The sequence below is a fragment of the Argentina silus genome (assembly GCF_951799395.1).
Source record: "Argentina silus genome assembly, chromosome: 1".
NCBI classification, from domain to species: Eukaryota; Metazoa; Chordata; class Actinopteri; order Argentiniformes; family Argentinidae; genus Argentina; species Argentina silus.
Window position 1 is genome coordinate 4074923 of NC_139655.1, and position 23003 is coordinate 4097925.

The following is a 23003-nucleotide window of genomic DNA, read 5'->3' on the forward strand; positions in this document are numbered from 1 at the left end:
AGCCTGCAGAGATGGGTCTTAAATCTACGGCGGAAGATGGGTAGTAGTAACACACAGTCTTCCAGGCCTGGTTAGGGTTAGAGTTAGGGTCTAACAGACCTAAAGTTAATTACGGTATTCAGACCGTTTGTTTAGTCTTCGTGCTCTGTGTAGCTCTGTAGTTTCACTCTGTTGATGGAATCTGCCGGCCAGACTGACACTCACGCTAAAACAGGGCAGATTGCAAATGAGAGACTAGAGGGGCTAAATGTGTATCTACTGTAGGCTAAACATGACTTGGCAGTTGGCAGTTGGCGGTGGCACGACTCGCTGTGGCGGCCATACCGTCACTTATACTGACATTCTCTTTTCTTCGATTTCAGAAAATTCAAAGGAAAACACTTGGTCACAAAAAGTCACTTTTCTCTTCCACACTGTTTTTTTTCAACATTATTCAAGTTTATTTTTAACTTGTATTAATAAACTGCAATCAATGGAGCCTGTGTTGCCTTTAGCTACAGTGATTACATCCTATACTGTTTCTGACCCATCTTAGCCATGGACAGGACATGTGTTTTTATGGTTCTCCCAGAGCCCATTACAAGGCCTAATAGCTGGATCAATGAACCATTACCACTAAAGTAGGCATTGATCACCATTATGTCCCTTTATGGCACAGTACAGAAAATCTATATGGGGTTCAAAGTCAGTGAAGACAGTTATTGCTGTCTGCCTCCAAACAAACTGTTTGGCTTTAGCTATTTGAATACTCTATGTTCTCAGGTTGATGTTGACCTTTGGTTAATGGCTAGCCTAATTAACTTACTCTCATCCAGATACATCTCCTCTGTATCTCAGCTGAAGTCACCACACATCACCCTCATTCACTTCGCTTTACGTTTGTGTTGTCTGAACTGTCTCTCATATCTTACAGGCGATGGCATCCCAAAGGAAAGCAGTCCGTTCATCAACAACACAGACAATGACAAGGGCAACCTCTACGATGGGAAGAACATGGCGCTGTTTGAGGTACTGTGGTCAAATGCAATGGTTATGTACAACCCTAACAGTGGTATGGTTGTATATTTCACATAACCTTTGTTCTGTCGATAGAACGTCTTAATGGATGTGCAGCTTGGCAGTTTAGTTACAGTAATGTGGTATTTGTGTATTTCCTCTCTAACCATACATAGTTTGCTGGTCCTAAGGGGAGGCTATCCCTATCATGTCCATCCAGCATTTGAAGACACTGGCATGCCCATTTGGCTGCCCTGCGGTGGAAATCACTTGTGTTGAATCCTATGAATATATTGAATTATGGACCGTGGATTGCTATTTATGCTTCTCATCTGGAATTTGGTTCAGTAAAGCTATTTTTTAACTTCCTGTGATTTGTATACAGATTTTTTATTCCTCTTGGCCATTTCACAAAGGGAGCTATTTCTACACAGATCTGACCCACAGAACTGACCCTCAGAACTGACACAGAACTGACCCTCTGGGGTTTCGTGCTAAGAGGCGTTATTATGTTTTTTGTCAACAGGAAGAGATGGACAGCAACCCCATGGTGTCTTCTCTCCTCAACAAGCTGGCCAATTACACCAACCTCACCCAGGGGGTCCGGGAGCATGAGGAGGCAGATGACGATGAGGGGGCTAAGAAGAAAGCAATCAAGGTTAGCCCACTGTTTCCACATTCTGTGCACAATATCCTATTCTATTCTATTCCATTCCATTTTATTCTGTGTCCTCTCACACACAGACCATGCACATCACACTCCCACACCTCCATTAGTAATTAAAAAGCAATGCAATCCCTTTTAGGTTCACTCCTCCGAATGATGGAAGAAACAGCTAAATTTGGCACATAAATTGTATTAGTTGGTAGACACTGAGGACATACTTCCAACTGAAAGAAACGTAGAGTACATACAGGGTCAGTGTATCCTACTGTACCATACTCACACAGAGTTAATTCTTAGTCCCCTTCAAACTGCTGAATGTTCCTTACGCAACAGGGTCTTTGACCAGAGCAAACATTGGTTTGCAGTATATCATCTTTTGAAGGGCACGCAAACATGCTCACTTTGTTTTTCCCCCTGCACTAGTGTGCACATGTTCAGTGGTTTAATGTCCGTTTACGGCTTTGTAGGCTTCCGAACAGCCACCACCACTCCCTCACAAATGCGTGTTGTACACGAAACCACTCCCACCACAAATGGATCACACACACATTCTGTTCATATTTCTCACAGTTTTCTCGTCTTCTGTCATATTCTTGTTGGAGGTTTGACCCACAACAGCAGGATAAATAGAATAATAGAATAAAATAAACTAGACATCTGAAACGTTATATACAGTAAGAACGGTCCAGTATGATTAAACATCCCCCAGCCTGACTCTGCCCCAGCCACTTGCGGGTCATTAGCCTGCTTGTAGCCGGTGGTCTTCCTCGCGCTGCTTCACACCATTCTTGTGTTGCTGGCCCCTCAACAACCAAAGTAAACAAAAGTAAACAATAGCGGTCTCGCCGCACGCAAATCCACCAGGAATAAAGACGGTCTCCATGAGTAGTAAGACAGCGAAAAAGTAAATAAAAAGTTTAGTGTCCACGGTTATTTGGTTAAATTTCGATGATGGTTTTAACAAACAGTATAAAAACTACTATAAACTACTATAAATAACTAAAAAAGATGGAGCTGCTGCAACAGGCAGCCAGCTCTACCGGCGCCGGATGTGGTGCGGATGTGGTGCAATAGGATGAGGCTTTGGTGAGAAGGTACCCCTAGTCCTGGGGTTAGCACCTCCACAGTTGGCCGGTGGTGACCCTCTGGATGAAGAGCATGATGGATAATCAAGACATCTCAGTGCTGACTTCCGTGTGCTTATCTGGGCTAGTCATTTAAGAACACAGGGCCTCAGTGTCGCACATGTTGACCAGAACAACCCAGCTCTTTGTGTTTCTCAGGCTGCAAGCCCTAGAACCACTTGCTTTTGAAGTTGTTGTTCACATCAGTATGCTGCTAAAAAATCAAAACAATATACGCACAGTGTTGCCAAGCGGCGCTGTGATGCCACAGTAACCACATGTCCCATGCCAATTGCCCCATCCTTTATACTCTGCATGGAGACAGTATGGGCATCTGTGATTGGCCAGAAAGCTGAGAAAAGAGCAAAGGGGGCTAAGCTGACACCCCTGTCCTCCCCACTCAAACTACAGCCAGTGGGACATTCCTTTGTCTTTAGATTGAGAGATGGAAAGAAAGGTATCGACGGCTTTCGAGAAATAACAGACGGTCGAATAACAGACGGTCAGTAGTCTATACATAGGAGGGGTGGAATACTATGCCACAGGTTCGTTTTTTCAGAACAATCGGGGTGCCTTTTCCTATTTCTGAGCTGTTGGAAAACTGTTCTTTCGTGTAGGAATGTATTTGTGATGTCCATGATGGAAGCTCTGGAAAGTTCCATGGCGGTCCAGGGTGGAACTGTTTTCAGCACAGTGCGTTCGTAGGAGGGATCTGCGTTGTTGTTAATAAGCCTCCAACCTCTGGTTTGGTAGTTGTTTAATACCAAAAGACCATGTTTTAGGAGACGATAAGGTCAATCTATTTATTCCATCCAGGGAATGGGGCTTTTCACTTTCGCAACAATGCATGACTGTATGAACTGAGGACATCGTAGTATCTTTTTTTACCTTGAATGCATGTATTTACCCAAAAACAAATTTATTGGCGAGACCTTGATGCCTATCAGCGGCGAAATAAAACAAGGTTTCAGTTCAAATCATCATACAAGCGATTTACTGAATGGCGAGAAACGGCAGTGAAGACAATGCGTCGTCTTAGTCACTGGACCAGAATCTTCACCATGGGTTAAGAAAAGGAACCTGTGTTCCTGTGAAGGCTGGAATCGCTTGCATAAAAGCATGGTAGTATTTATCGGTTTGAGGAGGCTGAGCGTTGATGGAATTTACTGTTCCATCAAAAGTACTTTCGCCATTCCACCCTGTCTGTCGGATGAGTTCAGAGATGTTTTTCTAGATTTTTTCTTACCAAGACTATCAGGGCATCACAATCGGTGATCATGACAGTACTCTGATGTATTGTATTTCCATTTGTTGTCCATTTGTTATTGTTCATAGTTCTATATACTGTACTGTACTGTACAGTGGACAGATGGATACTTCTCCAATAATTATCCTACACTAGAACCACTGTGGATAGGTGGTATGGTGTGAAGAAATTAACCATCCCCTCCCCTCTCTCCCCTTCTCCCCCCTCCAGAGTCCACAAATGGGTACCTTCATTGGGGTCTACCTGCCGTGTTTGCAGAACATCCTGGGTGTCATCCTGTTCCTACGTCTCACCTGGATCGTGGGCACCGCTGGCATCATGGAGTCCCTGGCCATTGTCATCATGACCTGCTCCTGTGTGAGTAAACACACTGCACTGCACTGGACTGTACTGTACGGACTGTACTGTCCCGACTGTACTGTAGATCTCACTCCACACACAGTCAGGCCCCTCACCATGGCCATTCTACATTGTGTAGGTTATTGTATTCTACACTATAGACCCCTCTCCGTGATTATTCCAATCAAGACTAGATATTATATTCTACAGGCATCATGAAATACGTATCTTCTGACAAAGTGCTGCCGACTTCTAAACTTTGAGAAAAGTGTGAGAGAATCTGGCAGGTCTCTGGCAGTGGTGGCCCCAGTGTTCTATATATATATATGGGTAGAGTTCCATATGAGTTTATTTGTGTGTGTGGAATGAGAAAGAGAGATAAAGAAAGAGTGAGAGATTGACAACAGTGATAGTGAAAGTGAGTGAGTCAGTCTTGGTCTCTGATCCCTCTATATTTAGCTGAGGATCTCTACTTAAACAGGAGCTCATGCTTATTCTCTGATGACACCTGGCAGCTTGATGTCTAATCTCCATCCCTCCCTCTCCCTCTTTGACACACAGGGGCCAGTACAGTATTTATAAACCCACCTCTGACAATGGCTTCTTAAAGCTTACGCATGAGCTGTGCAGACAAAGGCTTACGGAGAATCCCTGATTCAATCCTTCTTGTCTTTGCAAGGCTTGTGTTTGTAATGGAAGGAAGACATAATAATGTCTCACACACGCCGCCCCCAGTGTGTTAGCTAATTACTAATGGTATGAGGCCAAGGGGACTGTTTCCTCTGCACAGACCTCGGGTCCTATTTGTGTGCTTATTGTTATATATTATTCATATTGTGGGCACTAATGTTGCGTCAGACATTAGTCCGTGCTGCAGAGAGGTTTACCAACTGCGTTGTGTTATAAACCACTGAGAGAGTTGCTGTGTTCTTGGAAAGTGGAATTTTTCCAAGTAACAATAACCAAGATTTGTCTACGTGACCGACCACAGAAATCAAAGCAGCAATTGATTTCAACAGCAGTTGTAGGAGCTGATGGAATTGTCACGCTTCTGTTACGAGCATCAGGGGATCGTTAAAGAGATGTTGCCATGGAGGTGAAAACAAACAAACAAACAAACAAAGCTATAGACACAGTCGTCCAGCCTACTTTTTTATTCAGTAGATTCAATGAAAGGTGGAATATGAATTTGTCTCCTTCTTCTAGTCTTTCAATCACACATCTACATGCTCTAATGTGCTAATCCGTCTCACCAGGCCAGACATATGCATATCTACTATATATGGCATTCATTTACCAGACAGATTCAACAACCGACAAGTGCTCGCTTTGCGGTGTAACAGAAGCTTACCAGCTAATTAGCTTTCCTCCAGCTTTTCTGTGCATGGCCTGAAAGCAGGCAGGGAGCAGGGGACAGGGATTTATTTTGGTCATGGCCACCCATGTCATCCCAAGGACAGACACCCTCTCTCCAACCCCAGGCGTATTATATAACCCAGCCAGATGCAAATATCCTTGAAACTGTTAAACACTCTTGAAACAAGCTTTGATTTCACAGAAAGGAGCTCATATCTATTACAAAGTAGCTTCCTTTGTGTACCCAAAGAGTAATGAGCCTCTGCTGATCGGTTTAGGGACTAAATAAGGGATTAACTCCCCCCCCCCTTATTATATTCTATGAATTCTCCAAACTGCCCTTATGTAGCTAATATCTTTCTTTTACTTTTTTCTTCCCTCTTCACAGACCATGCTGACAGCCATATCGATGAGCGCCATCGCTACCAATGGTGTGGTTCCAGGTAGGCTTGGTCTGCTGATAAATGTGCACTTAAAAGGCAATGTTTAGTAAGAACTGGGCTGATCTATACTCTCCTCCAGTACCTTAATTACCTTGAGGTCAAACACAGAATAAAGATGAATTTGATGAATTTGGTTCTAAGAGGCACAGTGGTAGTTAAAGTGTTAGAGGAGGGGAACAAAGGTCCACTACACCCCGGAATGAGCTACCCTCAGTGCTGATGTAGTGAGTGACTCTGCACTGCCCTTTGTTTTACCCCTAGCTGGAGGTTCCTACTACATGATCTCCAGGTCTCTGGGGCCAGAGTTTGGTGGAGCTGTGGGCCTCTGCTTCTACCTGGGAACCACCTTCGCTGGCTCCATGTACATCCTGGGTACTATAGAGATTCTACTGGTGAGTTGTCTCAATGTGTCTACGTCAACACTGCTGTACGGTGCCCTGTGTAAGTAATTGGACAGTGGAGCATTTTTTCTTCTTTTGGCTCTATACTCCAAAAGTCTGGATTCTAAATCAAACAATGACTATGAGGTTTTCTACATAGTCCCCCTATTTCATTGCACCAAAAGTAATGGGACAATTGACTTGACAGGTGTTTCTGGTAAGTCAGGTGTATTCCGTCATATCATTTGTGCAGGCATAAGAGAGCTGTCAATGTCTAGTATTGATTCTAGGCTTTGCATTTTCCTTTGGAGTCTGCCAGTGGTGGCTGGTGCCCTTCAAGATTAGGGAGGACGATTTATTTTTATGACTATGGTCGTATTTCAGAATATTAGATTACTGCTCAATGTCAATATCAATAGGTTTAAGCTATATAGGTTTAGCAGCCACATACAACATCATCACTTTGCTTATTGTATAATTCCTTCTTGCATCTACTCACTCACCTCCTGACCTAATCCCTTCTGGGAACTTCAGTGCACAACAGCTGTGACCAGGAGCAAAAAACCTCTCCAAGGCAAACCTATACGCCATAACCGCTACAAAACTGCTCCACAGCTTACATCGTTAACACCATATTAAGATCGTCAGAACTATTGCACGTAAACTACAATTGCAGTCACAGAAAGCAACAGCAAGCAGTTACCGGCGGGCCTCAGTGGCAATACATTAATAAAACCCTAGGTTTTGTATTGAAGTCAATATAGCCAGAGGACGGAAGATTGCTATCCTCTAAATACTAAACATGAGTGCTTAATTTGGACATTATATTAATCTGTCCCATTACTTTTGGTGCCCTGAAATAGGGGGACTATGTATAAAAAGTGTTTTTCATTTAAAAATTGTGAAACCAATATGTATATTAATACCATCAAATAAAAGCTGACAATCTACACTCACTGTGCACTTTATTAGGAATAAATTAGTATAGTGTTCCTAATAAATTGCTCGGTGAGTGTATATTTTAACCTCATAGTAACTGTTTAATTTGAAATCCCAACATTTGGAGTATAGAATCAAAAGAAGAAAACATGCTTCACTGTCCCATTTCTCACACAGGGCACTGTATAAGACTGTTTCAATGTGATTGTGTATATTCTGCATAACTACATTTAGTCACAACCCTGTCACCTATCCTGTCTCCTCTTTCCCCAGACCTACATCGTGCCTAAGGCGGCCATCTTTGTGGCAGAGAAGAAGGAGGATCAGGCGGAGGCCTTGTTGAACAACATGCGTGTGTATGGTACCTGCTGCCTGGCTCTCATGTCCCTGGTGGTGTTCGTAGGGGTGAAGTACGTCAACAAGCTGGCGCTGGTCTTCCTGGCCTGCGTCATACTCTCCATCCTGGCCATCTACGCTGGAGTCATCAAGACCGCCATCGAACCGCCAGATTTCCCGTAATTCCCATTGTTTTCCATGAGGATTTGGCTTGAATTTCAGATCATTCCAGTTCTTTATCCCTATTGGTTGGATGATAGGGAACTGATGTGTCAATGTTGTACGTTTACATTGTTCCAGGATATTTCACAGCTCTATTTCTTCTCCCTGTCAGGGTGTGCCTGTTGGGGAACCGCACGTTGCAGAACCACCAATTTGACAGGTGTCTGAAGACGGAGGAAGTGGGCAATGTGACGGTCACCACCAAGCTGTGGGCTCTGTTCTGTGAAGGGCCTGAGCTGAACGCCACCTGTAACGAGTACTTCAACCTCAACAATGTGACGGAGATACAGGGCATACCTGGCCTGGCCAGCGGGGTCATCTCAGGTGAGACCTCCTCCACGCTCTCTAGATAGACCTCCGCTTAGTTAGACCTCCAACCAGGCAAACACCCCACCTCCCGCTTAGCACAGTAGCCAATATAGTAACAAGCAATGTGATTTACTGGTGTAATTACATGTAATTACATAGTAAATATAGACTTATGCACTGAAATATAAACCACATTTGGACACGTTCCCTTTCTTGTGATTCAATTAGTTGTTCATGTACCTCATCCTACCAGTTACCCTACCCTGTATAGCTTAGTAATCACGTTTTGATCTCTGAAGTAAGTAGCAACCTGATGTTATGTGGAGCCATTACTGCTCCAGCCCTTTCCCTTCCCTCGGTCCTCCAGACGCCCCTGCAGCCTAATGGATCTCATGATTACTATCATTTGTTTTTATTTCCACTGTATAATGCTTTGCACCGACTCATAGTCTAAGAAGGGTTCTCATATTACTACCCCACCTTTAAAGCAATGAGGAAAATGTGGTTATGAAGGTAAATAGTAACCCCCCCTCCCCAAATTATTATTATTATAATTTTTTTTTTAAATGTGTGAATGTAAAAGCTTTGATAAACTGAATGATGAGTGTCCTGTTGAGAAACTGATGCCAATGATGGTCTGTGAGTCTCGGTCTGGATATCTATAATAATAATATAATATAATAAGAATTATATAATATTTAGCTGACGCTTTTATCCAAAGTGACTTACATTGCAGTGAGTGCGTACATCTTTAAGTATATATGGTCCCGGCGGGAATCAAACCAACCTAAGCATTGTTAACGCCCTACTCTACCAACTGAGCCACAGGGGACCCAATGTGAGCTGTCAAAGATCTCCATAGGCTCCCAAATAAATACACAGTTAGTATTGGATTAGCATGATATCCGAGAGATTGAAGACATTACAAGACATTCCAAAGACAATACAAAGACATAGGTTTACACTCCCCCATCGCCCTCCCAAATTCCTGACATTCTCTTAAGTTATGAAATGAGGCATGAATGCAGGTGGTGGTTGATGAGTTGCACATGAGCTGTCAACCATGTTCCCTCAGACGATAGTTACATGTGACCTCCCTCTCGTTCTCTCCCGTCTCGCTCTCTAACCCCCTCTCTTCTCCTTCTCTCCTTCCCCTGCTCCCTCTCTCCTCCCTCCCCATCTCCATACCTCTGTCTCCTCTCCATCCTACCCCCCCCCTTCCCCTGCTCCCTCTCTCCTCCCCCCCCCCCCCCCCCCCCCCCCCACTCCCTCTGTCCTCTGTCCTCCATAGACAACATGTGGTCAGACTACGGGCCTAACGGCATGCTGGTAGAGAAGAAGCGCCAGTCGTCTGTGCCTGCCACAGACAACTCCCGGGACGTCTACATGCCCTACGTGGTCAACGACATCGCCACCTTCTTCACCCTGCTAGTGGGCATCTACTTCCCCTCTGTCACTGGTAATTTTGTTCTTTATCCCTATTGGTTGAATGACAGGGAACTGATGTGTCACGGTTAGGGTTAGGGTTAGAGTTAGGGTTAGGGTTAGAGTTAGGGTTAGATTTACACTACATTTACATTGTTCCAGGATGTTTCACAGCTTTAAAGGCGGTAGCTCTTCCTCTATCAGTGAGGATGCAGCAGGACACCACCCAGCCCAGGACACTGTTATCTCATACACACAGCTGTTGTCCCCCTTATCTGTCATGTCTGCTCCCTTCTCGTCTTGAATGGTATTATACTCTTTGGTAACACAAACTTGACTGCTAATGTTCAAATTCAAAAGTTATAATCCGTCGCTTGAATTGAATTTTGATTCCATGAGGTGAATTGACAGAGGTGAATGTGTTGTGGTGGAGTGTGTTGAAATGTGGTTAGGCTGTAACTAGATGAGCTCTAACTTAATAGTGTGTGGGCAACAGGTTATTTTCTGACTGGGTATTTTCTCTCCCTCCTCAGGAATCATGGCGGGGTCCAACCGGTCAGGTGACCTCAGAGATGCCCAGAAATCCATCCCCATCGGAACCATCCTCGCCATAGCAACCACCTCCCTCATCTGTATCCTTTCCAGCATTACTTTACGTTTTTTCTGTGAAACCTTTTTTTATTTAAGTGTCCGGTAACATTCTTATGACAGGAGCACAGCGTCTCACGCTGTGCTCAGCCTTACAGTGATTCAGAGATGGTAGTTTTTCACCCCATTGGCCTAAATTCCTCAATGTCACCTAGACATTACCTGTGTGGTGTTGTTTGGTGCCTGCATCGAGGGAGTGGTACTTAGAGACAAGTAAGTGCTAATTTACACTGCTTATTAATAAGAAAATAGCACATAGCATCGAGACACAGAATACAGCAGTGCTTACTGCTTGCACATCACTTAGGCTCACCTGGTACAGCACCAATTGCTTGTTTCTTGTGTGTACCTGTCGGAGGATAGATGCTCATTAGCCTTGGTTTTAATTACATTAGTTACCCTGTGGACAGACAGCTCATTCCTCCAAATAGCAAGAAAACATGCGTCAGTTTGGCCTGGTTTGGCATGGAGGGAGCTGAGCTTAAAAGTGCTGGACTTAAAGACATTGAATTGAGAGAGGTTCACTGTTCTCTGTCAAAAAGCTGTTTGTCTGTTGCACATAGCAGCCCCTTGTTACACTTATGGCACTGTCAGGTGGAGAGCTCGAGCAAATTAGAACAGGACACAAAAAGGGTGTGTGTGTGTGAGTTTGTGTGGGTTTATTTGAGTGTGTGAGTGCTTGTGTGATAAATATTCATTATAAATGTCAGTGTGCGTGCGTCTTTCAAATGAATCACAGTTTAGAGCAGAACAGAGCTTAAATGGTTTTTCTTTGTTAAAGTATTCTGACCACCGGTACTAGGAATGTGTGTATATTCTCTCTCCTGTGTCTGTGTGTGTGTACAGGTTTGGGGACTCGGTCAAAGGGAATCTGGTGATAGGTACCCTGTCTTGGCCCTCCCCCTGGGTGATTGTGATTGGTTCCTTCTTCTCCTGCTGTGGGGCGGGGCTACAGAGTCTCACTGGCGCCCCCCGGCTGCTGCAGGCCATCGCACGTGACGGCATTGTGCCATTCCTACAGGTTAGACTGGTCAAACTTACACACGCACATGCACATGCACACGCACACACACACACACACACACACACACACACACACAGACACACACACACACACACACACTCTAACCCTCTGTTGTGTGTCTGCCTGTCCCAGGTGTTTGGGCATGGGAAAGCCAACGGGGAGCCTACATGGGCGTTGCTGATGACTGCTGGGATCTGTGAGATTGGCATCCTCATTGCTTCTCTGGACGCTGTGGCCCCCATCCTCTCTATGTGAGCACACACCACACCCTCTCCACTTCTCTCCACCTCTTCTTCTCTCACTCCATCTCCTCCTCCTTCCTCCCCTGTTCTTTACACGTCTCTCATACCTCTCTCCCCACCCACCTGTTTGCCTCTACCTCACTCACTGCTTCTCTCTCTCTTTTCTTCTCTCCCGATTTGCCTTTCACCATCTTTCCCACCCCTTAAATCTTTCTCTCAACCTTCCCCCTCTCTCTCTCTCTCTCCCTCTCTCCCTCTCTCCCATTCACTGTGCTGCCCTCCCTGTTATTTCCCCATCTACAGTGACTATGGACCTTGCCCCAGTAGAGGTTCAGTAACACAGGTACAGGTGTAGTCATCTCACCCGCCTTATTGTGGATCTCCCTCTCCACGCAGGTTCTTCTTGATGTGCTACCTGTTTGTCAACCTGGCCTGTGCTGTCCAGACACTGCTTCGCACCCCCAACTGGAGACCACGCTTCAAGTTCTACCACTGGTCAGTTCTACCACACCTCTCCCCACCCAGACCTGAGGCAGTGTGCTTGATATAGCATTTTGACATTTGCCAGGAGTTTGTCATTTTGGAACTACGCCATCAGTCCCAGGTCTGGCTCTCACTGTGTCTCACTGTGTGTTTTACACAGGCCATTTTATCACACTGTTATCTCTACTGAAGGACTCTCCAAACCACCTCTCTTCAGATTAGTGCTTGCACACATGACTGTTCAAATCTCTTGGCACTGTTCAAGTCTCTTGCGACCTACACACCTGCTTACTTTACCTGTACTGTTGATGTTGTTATTGAGGAGCTGCGCACCAGATCTCCTCTGAGGTCACACACACACACCTGGCACAAACAGTCTGGCCCTGGAGTCTGTGTTGATGGTAGCAAGGGGCATGGTGTGTCTCAGGCTAACAAGCTTTGGCTCTGCTCCAAGGGGCTCCTACAGTAATCAGGCCTCCGCTGAGCAGCTGGTCTGTCTGGGGGACAACTTCTGTGACTTGGGCACAACTACTGTACCCTCCCCCACTGATTCCACCCACGCAACACACCCCCGCCGGGGAAATCTCATTACCCTTAACTAGTTTGCTAGCGTACGGCCATGTTACTGGCCACACACACACACACACACACACACACACACACACATCTGTCTTGTGTGTTCGGTGTGTGGAAAAGGGATCCTTGTAAAACAAGCAGGGTAAGGGTGTTTCCTGGGATTAGGGTTTCACAGTAAAAGGGAATAGACAGTTTCTAAAGAACAGTCCCATTGTTAGCTGAGTTAGTACCCAGAACATGCACATGGTTCGTTATGAATGATAGCCTTTTCGCCCTGTTCTGACCAAACAAACACAGCACTATAGTGGCAAAATAGTTTTGAATCAATGGCTATGAATTATCCTTTCCTCCTGATTCTATGCTCTGGCTTCAGCTAAAACATGTTGTTCTGGTCCCCCACAGGGCTCTGTCATTCCTGGGGATGAGTCTGTGTCTGTCCCTGATGTTCATCTGCTCCTGGTACTATGCCCTGGTGGCTATGCTGATCGCTGGATGCATCTACAAATACATTGAATACAGAGGGTAAGAGAACATGTCGTCCTGTAATTGGATTTATACAAATGAAACTGTCCAAGGGCTGGGTTACATCGATGTGATAAAACACAAATCATTCATTCCTTCCTTCATCCATTCATGCAAAAAAAACTAAAAACAACTTTACACTAACGTAGTAAATTGTGCAGTGGGGTTTACAGTACCAGTCAAAGGTTTGGACACACCTTGCCAAGAGTGTGCAAAGCTGTCATCAAAGCAAAAGGTGGCTACTTTGAAGAATCTAAAATATAAAACATATTCTGGTTTGTTTAACACTTTTTTGTTTACTACATAATTCCATGTGTTCCTTCATAGTTTTGATGTCTTCAATATTAATCTACAATGTAGAAAATAATTAAAAAAATAAAGAAAAACCATCGAATGAGAAGGTGTGTCCAAACTTTTGACTGGTACTGTATACTGAAAAATGTATGGACTCACTGCAATGTAAGTCACTTTGGATAAAACGTAGTAAATTGTGCAGTGGGGTATATGTAACATTGTGGCTCTGTCGTCCACACTCATCCCGTTTTTCATCCTGTCCCTCCTCAGGGCGGAGAAGGAGTGGGGCGACGGCATCCGTGGCCTGTCACTCAACGCCGCCAGATACGCCCTCATTCGCCTGGAGGAGGCGCCACCCCACACCAAGAACTGGAGGTGTGTGTGAGCGTGTGTGCATGTGTGTGTGTATGTGTGTGTGCATGCGTGTGTGTGTTTGTGTGTTTGTGTGTGTGTGTGTGTGTGTGTGTGTGTGTGTGTGTGTGTGTGTGTGTGGTTCAACACTAATCATATTGTCTTAAAAGGGCAACCCTCCCTGTTTAGTGATCTTTCTGGTCCCCACACCCACTCAAACAGAACCACCATGCATATCAGAGCATTAGTGAGTCATTTAATTATCACAGGATAAACTTCAGCATAACATCATTTCTATTGTCAGAAACATTCAGCTCCAGTGAGGCCTTTACTTTACCATGTTTAGACTACTGCAGAGATTATTTGTTACCTGAGCATGTCTGAGTAATCTGGAGACAGAGATAATTACTATTTATTTAATCTGTGAGCCCTCTCTATAATCTCTTTGTTGAGGCAGACAAACAGGCACAAAGGCTGCCCTGCACACTGCCTGTCCAAAAAACTGGAGGATTTATTTATTTTAACAAAAGAATTGGGTCAAAAGTATCCTCTCTGTCTTCCACAGGATACACAATAACCCTAGCCCTAATCTACAGGATGACAAATCAATATTTCCTTCTATGCCATCTGGCTTGGGTGGCATCAGAGCTTACACCCATCACCCACGCCCGGTTCTCAGTGTGCCCTAATCCTCTCTATCCTGGCTGGCGTTGCGCCAGCAGCCTGGGCAGCACTGGAGCCATTAGGATTTGATAACATTTTTTTATCTCGGTGTGTTTTTTAACCCCTGTGTGTCGCCTCTGACCCCACATGCTCTCTTGTGAAAATGTATCAGTTCATCAGGATTCTCTCTCTCTCTATTTCTCTCTATCTCCCTCTCTGTATCTCTCTCTCTCTCTGTTAGTGTTATTCAGGGTGGTATGTGTATTCATTCAGGGTGGTATGTGTATGCTATTCTACATGTAACAGGATCATAAAACATTTTTTATTGTGTCAGTTAATACAATCAGATGTACTCCAAAATAAAGTCTAACCCCGTCCTCCCTCTGTGTAGGCCCCAGCTGCTGGTGCTGTTGAACCTGGACTCAGAGCTCGGGGTGAAACACCCCCGTCTGCTGTCCCTCACCACCCAGCTTAAAGCAGGGAAGGGTCTGACCATCTGTGGCTCTGTGCTGGAGGGAACCTACCTCACCAAGGAGACAGAGTCCAAGAAAGCCGAGCAGGTAGCATGAGTATACACATTGATCAAAAAACAAGAGAGAGAGAGGGAGAGTTTAAAGTCTTATGACATGCCAATACCACAGGTAGACACTGCCATCTACTGACAGACCAGAGGCACTTCCATTGTAGTCTGTACATCAAATCCCTTAGCATGTAAAGGGGTTTGAGCATTAGATGCTTCAACATATCAGTGTTTTATAAATCATGATGTAATTTATTTTTTGCTTTGCTTTTCACCTTGCTTTTCACCTCATAACTTCCAGAACATCAAGTCGTCCATGACGACGGAGCGTACCAAGGGCTTCTGCCACACGGTGGTGTCCTCTAACCTGCGAGATGGTTTCTCCCACCTGATCCAGTCGGCAGGACTAGGAGGCATGAAACACAACTCTGTCCTCATGGCCTGGCCTGGCTCCTGGAAACAGTCCAATGACCCCGACTCCTGGAAGAACTTCATAGGTCAGATATGTTGTATGGGTTGTGGAAACTGTGTTGTTGTTCTGGTCGCCTTGTAAGCAGACTAGTATGCTCGCTTCTTAAAGAGTTGAAGTGAACCCGAATTGAACCGATCTCTCTACAGAGACTGTGCGGGAGACCACGGCGGCCCATCAGGCCTTGCTGGTAGCCAAGAATGTGGACAGCTTCCCCACCAATCAGGATCGTCTTGGGGAGGGCACAATCGACGTGTGGTGGATCGTCCATGACGGAGGACTGCTGATGCTGCTGCCCTTCCTTCTCCGCCAGCACAAGGTAGAGAACATACACACACCTCCTTTGACTTTCATCTCTTCCGGTTTCTTTCTGTCTGTTGATTGTTTTTGTTACGTGTGCTTGGTTTGAAAATGGTCAAATGAACTAATTCATCCCGTAATCATTTTTTACCAGGTATGGAGGAAGTGTAAGATGCGTATCTTCACAGTGGCTCAGATGGATGATAACAGTATTCAGATGAAGAAGGACCTGCAGATGTTCCTGTATCACCTGCGGCTGGACGCTGAGGTCGAGGTGGTGGAAATGGTGAGCCTCAATTAAAAATGGCTTTTTTCCCCTTACATCCAATGCATATTTCTAGCTCACTCTGGATGTGTTTTTGTATTTGTGTCTGTGTGTGTGTGTGTGTGTGTGTGTGTGTGTGTGTGTGTGTGTGTGTGTGTGTGTGTGTGTGTGTGTTGTGCGTGCGTGTGTTTTTACAGCATGACAGCGACATCTCAGCCTTCACCTATGAGAAGACTCTGGTGATGGAACAACGCTCTCAAATGTTGAAGCAGATGCAGCTGTCCAGGACGGAGCGGGAGAGAGAGGTAACATCGCCCCCTATCTGCTGGGTAGAGGCAATACAACAGAAAAATACAACAGATTTTTTTTTTTTTTAAAACTTGTGTTGAGAGTTTTGTTATAGTTTGGAATTGATTTACACGCTATCTCACTTCAACACTTTGATCTACAAACTCAATAGATAGGCTCTTTCATATGATAGTTGAATTGTTTGTTTCAGCTTCCTTACATGATTATGGATTTTTGTAACTCTCCTTTGATGAGAGAATCTGCTGAGCCTGTACCAAAGGCTGACTGACGTTTGTACGGTATACCTGTAGGCACTGTTAAACTGTTTACCCTACTTCACTGCTTTGGATCACATTTCACGGATGTCGATCTTGAATCTTCGCTGAGCTCACGCATTAGTCCGGACATCCCCGATGCCGACTGAAATTAGATGTTTGGTTATCAGCATCAAGATCATTGGCCCCTAGGTCATTGGTTGTAGTTGTGTGGGCGGCCCTGGCCCTCAGCTCCCTAGCTCTGTATGACCTTTGGCCCTCTCCCGTCTGGCTGCGGACGCCCGGCGCGTGTTGGCTGTGACGCCCTCAGATTCAGAGTATCACAGACGAGTCGCGTAGCTCTATCCGGAGGAAGAACCAGACCGGTGCTCTGGAGGTCTCGGGGCCCAGCACGCAAGGCCCTGAGCTGGACGAGTCAAAGGAGGACGAGGTAGTGAAACACCTCTGTACCCCAGAGACCCCGAGATTGCAGCCCCATACCATCCCTACAATCCCCTCTCCTTTAGATCACCATTACCCCCAGCACCACCATCATCTGACCCCACCAACCCCCTATAGATCACACTTACACAGCCACATTCACTGACAGGGGCTAGACTGGAAAATGTATTAATTGTACACATTTCTGAAGGCTAATTGCCTTTCATAAAGGAAGTTAAGTTTAAGCTCTGAGAAACCATGTAGGGCTTATAGCTTTGAGACTGTTAAGAGAGACTGTTCCAGACTGTGGCTCTGTAACTGTGAGAGTTGTTCTCCCGAGTGGGTCCCCGCGTTCATGTGTCATCATGCACCGTGGTGTCATCATCCATTTTTGTCCTCCTCCAATGGATATCCCTCCCTCCCCTCATCCCCTCTGCCTGGTTGTCGCCATCACAGTGTTTCACCCCTGACTAGAGGACGCTGTCTACCTGTAGAGATGGCTGCCGTTGTCTTGCACGTGGTGGATGGATTGTGGTGTCATTGTAACCCCTTTACACTCCATGTAGTCATCAATGTTTGTGATGTTTATGTTGTATGAACAGTGTTTTGACTATTTAGGTTAATTAACTGATAATAATTAATTGACTGTCTTTGTTATAACTCCTTAGATCAGATTCATATTGTAGGCTTGGTACTTCTTCTGCTCCTCCTTTCTCTCTCTCATTCTGACCGCCTCTCTATCTCTCATCAATCGCTTTCTCTCTTTCTCCTGACCCTCCCCTATCTCTATCTCCATTTCTGGGTCTTTCTCCCATCTTGTCCCCCCCCCCCCCCCCCCCCCTCTCTCTCTGTCTCTCTCCTCTCCTCTATCTATCTCTCCATCCCACCCTCCCTCTCTCATCCTCTCTCTTCTCTCCTCTATCTTTCTCTCCGTCCCACCCTCCCTCTCTCATCCTCTCTCTTCTCTCCTCTATCTTTCTCTCCGTCCCACCCTCCCTCTCTCATCCTCTCTCTCCTTCTCTCCTCTATCTACCTCTCCGTCCCACCCTCCCTCTCTCTCTCATCCTCTCTCTCCTCTTCCTCCCCCAAGGCCCAGCTCATCCATGACAGGAACACAGCGTCTCACGCTGCGCTCAACGACAAAGCCAGCATCAGCCCCGACAGCGTCCACATGACCTGGACCAAGGAGAAGTTCTTCACCGAACGCAACCGCAACCGCGAGGTCAACATGGGCGTGCGTGACCTCTTCAACATGAAACCGTAAGAACCCACTCTGCCCTCTATATCCCTCCATTCATCCTCAAGTCCAACCCCAAAACAGTGGAGCCACTTGTACAATAGCACTGTGACTATGACACTGTTAGGATGATGCAACACATTTGCACCGTTTTGACTGAGCCGATGGTGTTTAATGCTATTAGTTAAAAAATAAACGTATGAATCCTGATTCACTCTCCTTGATAGTAGGACCTGGTGGGGAGCTTCATTGCCACCCCAATGAAACGTTCCTCTTGATTCCATTATGCAGACTCTTATCCTTGTTGTTACAGTATCAAGGCCATATTGCCAGAATGCTTTCTTCCTGCAGTTGTCTGCTTCATGTAAAACCAAACGGTTCAACAGATTGGTGCAAATGCCTGCGTCTTGGGACACTGCACGTGTGTGTAGTAGAACATAGTAGTCCACGCCCAGAGCCTGATGGTGTGAAATAGGACACAGCCTGCATGGTGTGTGTTTAGGCTGCATTGGCATGTTCCATGATGTCCTGTGTGTGTGTGTGTGTGTGGGTGTGTGTGTGTGCGCGTGTGTGTGGACACACCCGGCCGTCTGAGTCACAGTGCATGGCCGCGACACGCAGACAACACACACAGTCTGGCATCATGGACTAATGACCTCATTCACTGAGCATTCAATACATGTCTATCTCATTATTACATTGTTACAACTCATTTACATGTTGAAATGAAGGATTATGGTCAGCTCCCTTCATTTTGAAATGGCCTTGCTTACTGACTGTCCTCAAGGGGTGTTGTTTAAGGTGGGGGGCATGTGCAAGTGGAGAGCTCTTGAGGGGTCTCTAGAAAGCATCTAAGCCTGTTTCTGTTGTTTTGTCCTGTTTTCCTCCTTCTAGAGAGTGGGAGAGTCTGTAAGTCATATTTCTCTTTGCCATAGGCTGTATGTCTGTCTGTATGTCTGTCTGTATAGGCTGTATGTCTGTCTGTATAGGCTGTATGTCTGTCTGTATGTCTGTCTGTATGTCTGTCTGTATGTCTGTCTGTATGTCTGTCTGTATAGGCTGTATGTCTGTCTGTATAGGCTGTATGTCTGTCTGTATAGGCTGTATGTCTGTCTGTATGTATGTCTGTATGTATGTATGTCTGTATGTATGTCTGTCTGTATGTCTGTCTGTCTGTCTGTCTGTCTGTATGTCTGTCTGTCTGTCTGTCTGTATGTATGTCTGTCTGTATGTCTGTCTGTATGTATGTCTGTCTGTATGTATGTATGTCTGTCTGTATGTCTGTCTGTATGTGTGTGTGTGTTTAACAGTAGTCCTGTTCTGTCCCACCCATGTTGTGGCCTGTCAGCTGCTTTGTGTGCATATTTGCCTGTGTGTGTGTGTGTGCGTGCGCTTGCGTGCCTGCGTGTGTGTGTGTGTGCGTGCGTGCGTGCCTGCGTGTGTGTGTGCGTGCGCTTGCGTGCCTGCGTGTGTGTGTGCATGTGTCCCATTCTGTCATCATTTGTCTGTTCAGCTGGAAGAGCCTCATCTGACTTAATTAGCATGTGGTGATGATGTCATGTTCTGAAGCATGTGTGGCCAAATTTGTGCTTTCCGTTTAGGCCTTAGTGATTGATACGACAGATGCTTTTGTGCCTAGAAACATTTGGAACTACAGTATTCCTGTACTGACTGAGCAAAGACAATGTTAATGTCTTTATTTAACCGTACTCCGTTAAATGGTCTTATTACCATTGCTCTGATTTCTATCTCTAATAAATAACTCCAAACTGGATGGAAAGCACAGGTTTTTGGAGGAGCATCATTGTATTGTGCTGTGGTTATTTTGCTTGAGGCTTTTTGCATTTCTGATGTTGCTGTGCAGAGCTTTTTATGTTACATTTTATCACATCTGTATAACATCTTCAATGTTGAGACCAAATTAGACACAATATAGTGTATATTTACCAATAGGTTTTGACTACTGGAAACATACAGTACATACAGTGCTATCCACAAAAAATATAATTATAGACTGAATATTTCATACCCACAGGCTGACCCATACCAGTCCCCCTCTAGCCCATCCCATCTCTCTGTGGAGCTGAAATGTGAAGTGTAGTGCTGCTTTGACTGCTAGATTGCTAGTGCGAGTGTAACAACACCTGCGGCTTCATTACCATAACAATGAGCTGCCCTGCTTTTGTTGTCATCATCTCATCTGTGTTCGTTTGAGGCTGCCTGCCAATCTGCTGACAACACGAAAACGACTCATTGAAAAACATATTTGAAAAACAGGTCTTGTGTCAATCAGAACAGAGTGCATTGACAGGTAATTTTCTATTTTAGCCACAGTGAAGCCCTCAGCAACAAGCTTTCAGAAACAGAAGTTGAACGGACAATCAAGCCTGTTACACACTAATGCCAGGCCTCCGTCCCCGTTTGTTTCTCACCACCATGGCCTGAGACTCTGTTCCCTCGGCTGGGTGTCCTGGTTCTGCTCCTCCGCCTGCATTCCCTCCAAAGTCTCAGAGACCAGGATCAGGGTTGAGAAAGGAGGAGGTTGGTCTGTTAACTGTTACCGTTGTGTTGTAGGAACCAGTCAAACGTACGCCGGATGCACACTGCGGTCAAGCTGAATGAGGTTGTGGTCAACAAGTCCCAGGGAGCTCATCTGGTCTTGCTGAACATGCCTGGACCACCCAAGAACAGAGGAGGCGACGAAAACTGTATCCTTTACTTCCTAACACAACTACAGAAAAATGTCAGCTGGAATGGTGTGCTGTATGTCAGCTGGAATGGTGTGCTGGATGTCAATGAAAATGCGTATTGTGAAGGTAGAAAAGAATAGAATAGAATCCAAGTGTTCTTTTGGGACGCTTAATAATGCTTAGGTTGTGGGTTTGATTCCCGCTGGGACCATATATACTGAAATGTATGCACTCACTGCAATGTAAGTCGCTTTGGATAAAAGCGTCAGCTAAACGCCATATATTATATTGTATTATATTATATTATATATTATGTTATATCATGTATGGATATTGACCATTAATGTGATTAGAGTATATGTCAAATGAATGTGTACATCACTCGCCACCCTAGAGCCTCTGCTTTCCCCTTGACTCAGCTGTATCAGACATGGAGTTCCTGGAAGTTCTATTGGAGGGTCTCAACCGGGTCCTCCTGGTGCGTGGGGGTGGCCGCGAGGTCATCACCATCTACTCTTAAACGCTCTCTGCCTAAAACATCGCACACGGAACATCGTCACCGCAACATTTTTGGGGAGAGAACCCTTTGGGGTTGTTTGTTGGGGGGGGGGGGGTTTGTCGGAACAGGGCCATGTGATTGGACAGAAGGCTCTTTGGGCCTCAGAAGGGAAGACCGATCAGGGTTAGCTGCTCTGGTTTGCTGAGAGAGCACAGGTCCTTGGGCCTTCTTAACACGCCTGGACCGATTGGATGATGGAGCATTCGGACACTTTAACTTTTACTTTATGTACGCATGTTGACTCTGATGTTGTTAGTGTACTGGATGTTTGTATTTTATTTTCCCCTATATGTTTGTGCTTCATGTCTGTATTTGACACATACGGTATGTATGATCAACAGAAGACGGCAGTGTTGTTGATATAAACCTGCATTGTTCATTGTTCTATGGTTTGATGAAATGCTCAGAAGTTGGACCTGGGCTGTTTGTGGACTTGCTGCCTCTCAGTAACATGCTGTAGCAAACTGAAAGTCTGTCTGAGCTCTGTACATAAGCTCTCTGTATCCTCTAAGATTAATACAGCTTACTCCTTATCTCCTTTCTATTATCTGTGAAAACCCAAGAGGAACATCACTATGTATGTGTCTGTTTGTCTATTGCTATACAGGCCTAAGGCAGTGCTCTGATACAGTAGTCTGATATTCTGGCTTTCATATTTGTTTTGTAATTACTAAATGTGTGGTCATATCATGCCAATTGGAGGTCTTCGTATGCCCTCCTAGTCCCCTCAGATCCCCATGAAACCATTTACAGAGGAGGGTGAGAGGTTGTGTACATTTCAACCGGAATCTATTCTAATTGAGGGAGTCAGAAAGTCTCCTTTGGAACTCAGTGGGTGGATTTGGTCAGTCTGTCAGTCATTATGTCAGCCAATGTTCAAGATCTGGAGGAAAAAATAGGCTTAATTTATTAATTTTGTCAATGGGATTTATTTTAAATTCTTGTCATGCTAATTGTTGTCTTGTCGTTGCTTTGTTGTTGTTGTCGTTGAGTGCAGCACAACCCCTGAAAAGAGGTGTGTGTTTTTGTATCTGTGTGTTTACGCAGAGTTGTTAGGTCAGCTGGGGACGCATTTTGGCGAGGGATAGGCCAAGAGGATTTAAATGTGCAATAGATGCTGTTGCCTACGCCCCTGCCCCGAGACTCGGACGGTGGTCCACCTCGCTAGCCAGAGACCAGAAGAGTTGCACGCTAGCTCTCTGAGCAAATGCTTAGGCTTCAGTTTACCAGGCTAACACATTATTGTGGAATGCAGGAGACCTGGTTTCAATACCAGTCGGTCACACTTGCATGGGGGGAGGAGGGGGGGGGGGGGGGGGGCGCACTCTGTGGTATTGGCACAGTAGCAATGTTCAAAGCCCCCAGGGACAGCTA

General features: G+C 45.4%; 1 protein-coding gene across 3 annotated transcripts in view; it reads left to right on the top strand.

Moving 5' to 3' along the window:
• The window catches only part of slc12a7b (solute carrier family 12 member 7b), a 128507-nt gene extending 106880 nt beyond the window's left edge, over positions 1-21627 (top strand). For 2 of the 3 annotated variants that reach the window (XM_083667112.1, XM_083667111.1), the window contains 24 exons: positions 914-1008; positions 1523-1654; positions 4265-4411; positions 6138-6192; positions 6454-6584; positions 7785-8026; positions 8182-8393; positions 9670-9837; positions 10337-10435; positions 10607-10664; positions 11298-11472; positions 11608-11726; positions 12114-12212; positions 13179-13298; positions 13863-13967; positions 14998-15166; positions 15428-15623; positions 15745-15914; positions 16050-16181; positions 16358-16465; positions 18234-18403; positions 19275-19289; positions 20955-21088; positions 21499-21627. In XM_083667112.1, the coding sequence (XP_083523238.1) occupies positions 914-1008; positions 1523-1654; positions 4265-4411; positions 6138-6192; positions 6454-6584; positions 7785-8026; positions 8182-8393; positions 9670-9837; positions 10337-10435; positions 10607-10664; positions 11298-11472; positions 11608-11726; positions 12114-12212; positions 13179-13298; positions 13863-13967; positions 14998-15166; positions 15428-15623; positions 15745-15914; positions 16050-16181; positions 16358-16465; positions 18234-18403; positions 19275-19289; positions 20955-21088; positions 21499-21590 (3143 nt within the window). In that variant the 3' untranslated portion in view covers positions 21591-21627. The remainder of the gene's footprint in view (positions 1-913; positions 1009-1522; positions 1655-4264; positions 4412-6137; positions 6193-6453; positions 6585-7784; positions 8027-8181; positions 8394-9669; positions 9838-10336; positions 10436-10606; positions 10665-11297; positions 11473-11607; positions 11727-12113; positions 12213-13178; positions 13299-13862; positions 13968-14997; positions 15167-15427; positions 15624-15744; positions 15915-16049; positions 16182-16357; positions 16466-18233; positions 18404-19274; positions 19290-20954; positions 21089-21498) is intronic. The other variant, XM_083667113.1, reaches the window with a different exon arrangement.
• Positions 21628-23003: the final 1376 nt, after the last annotated feature.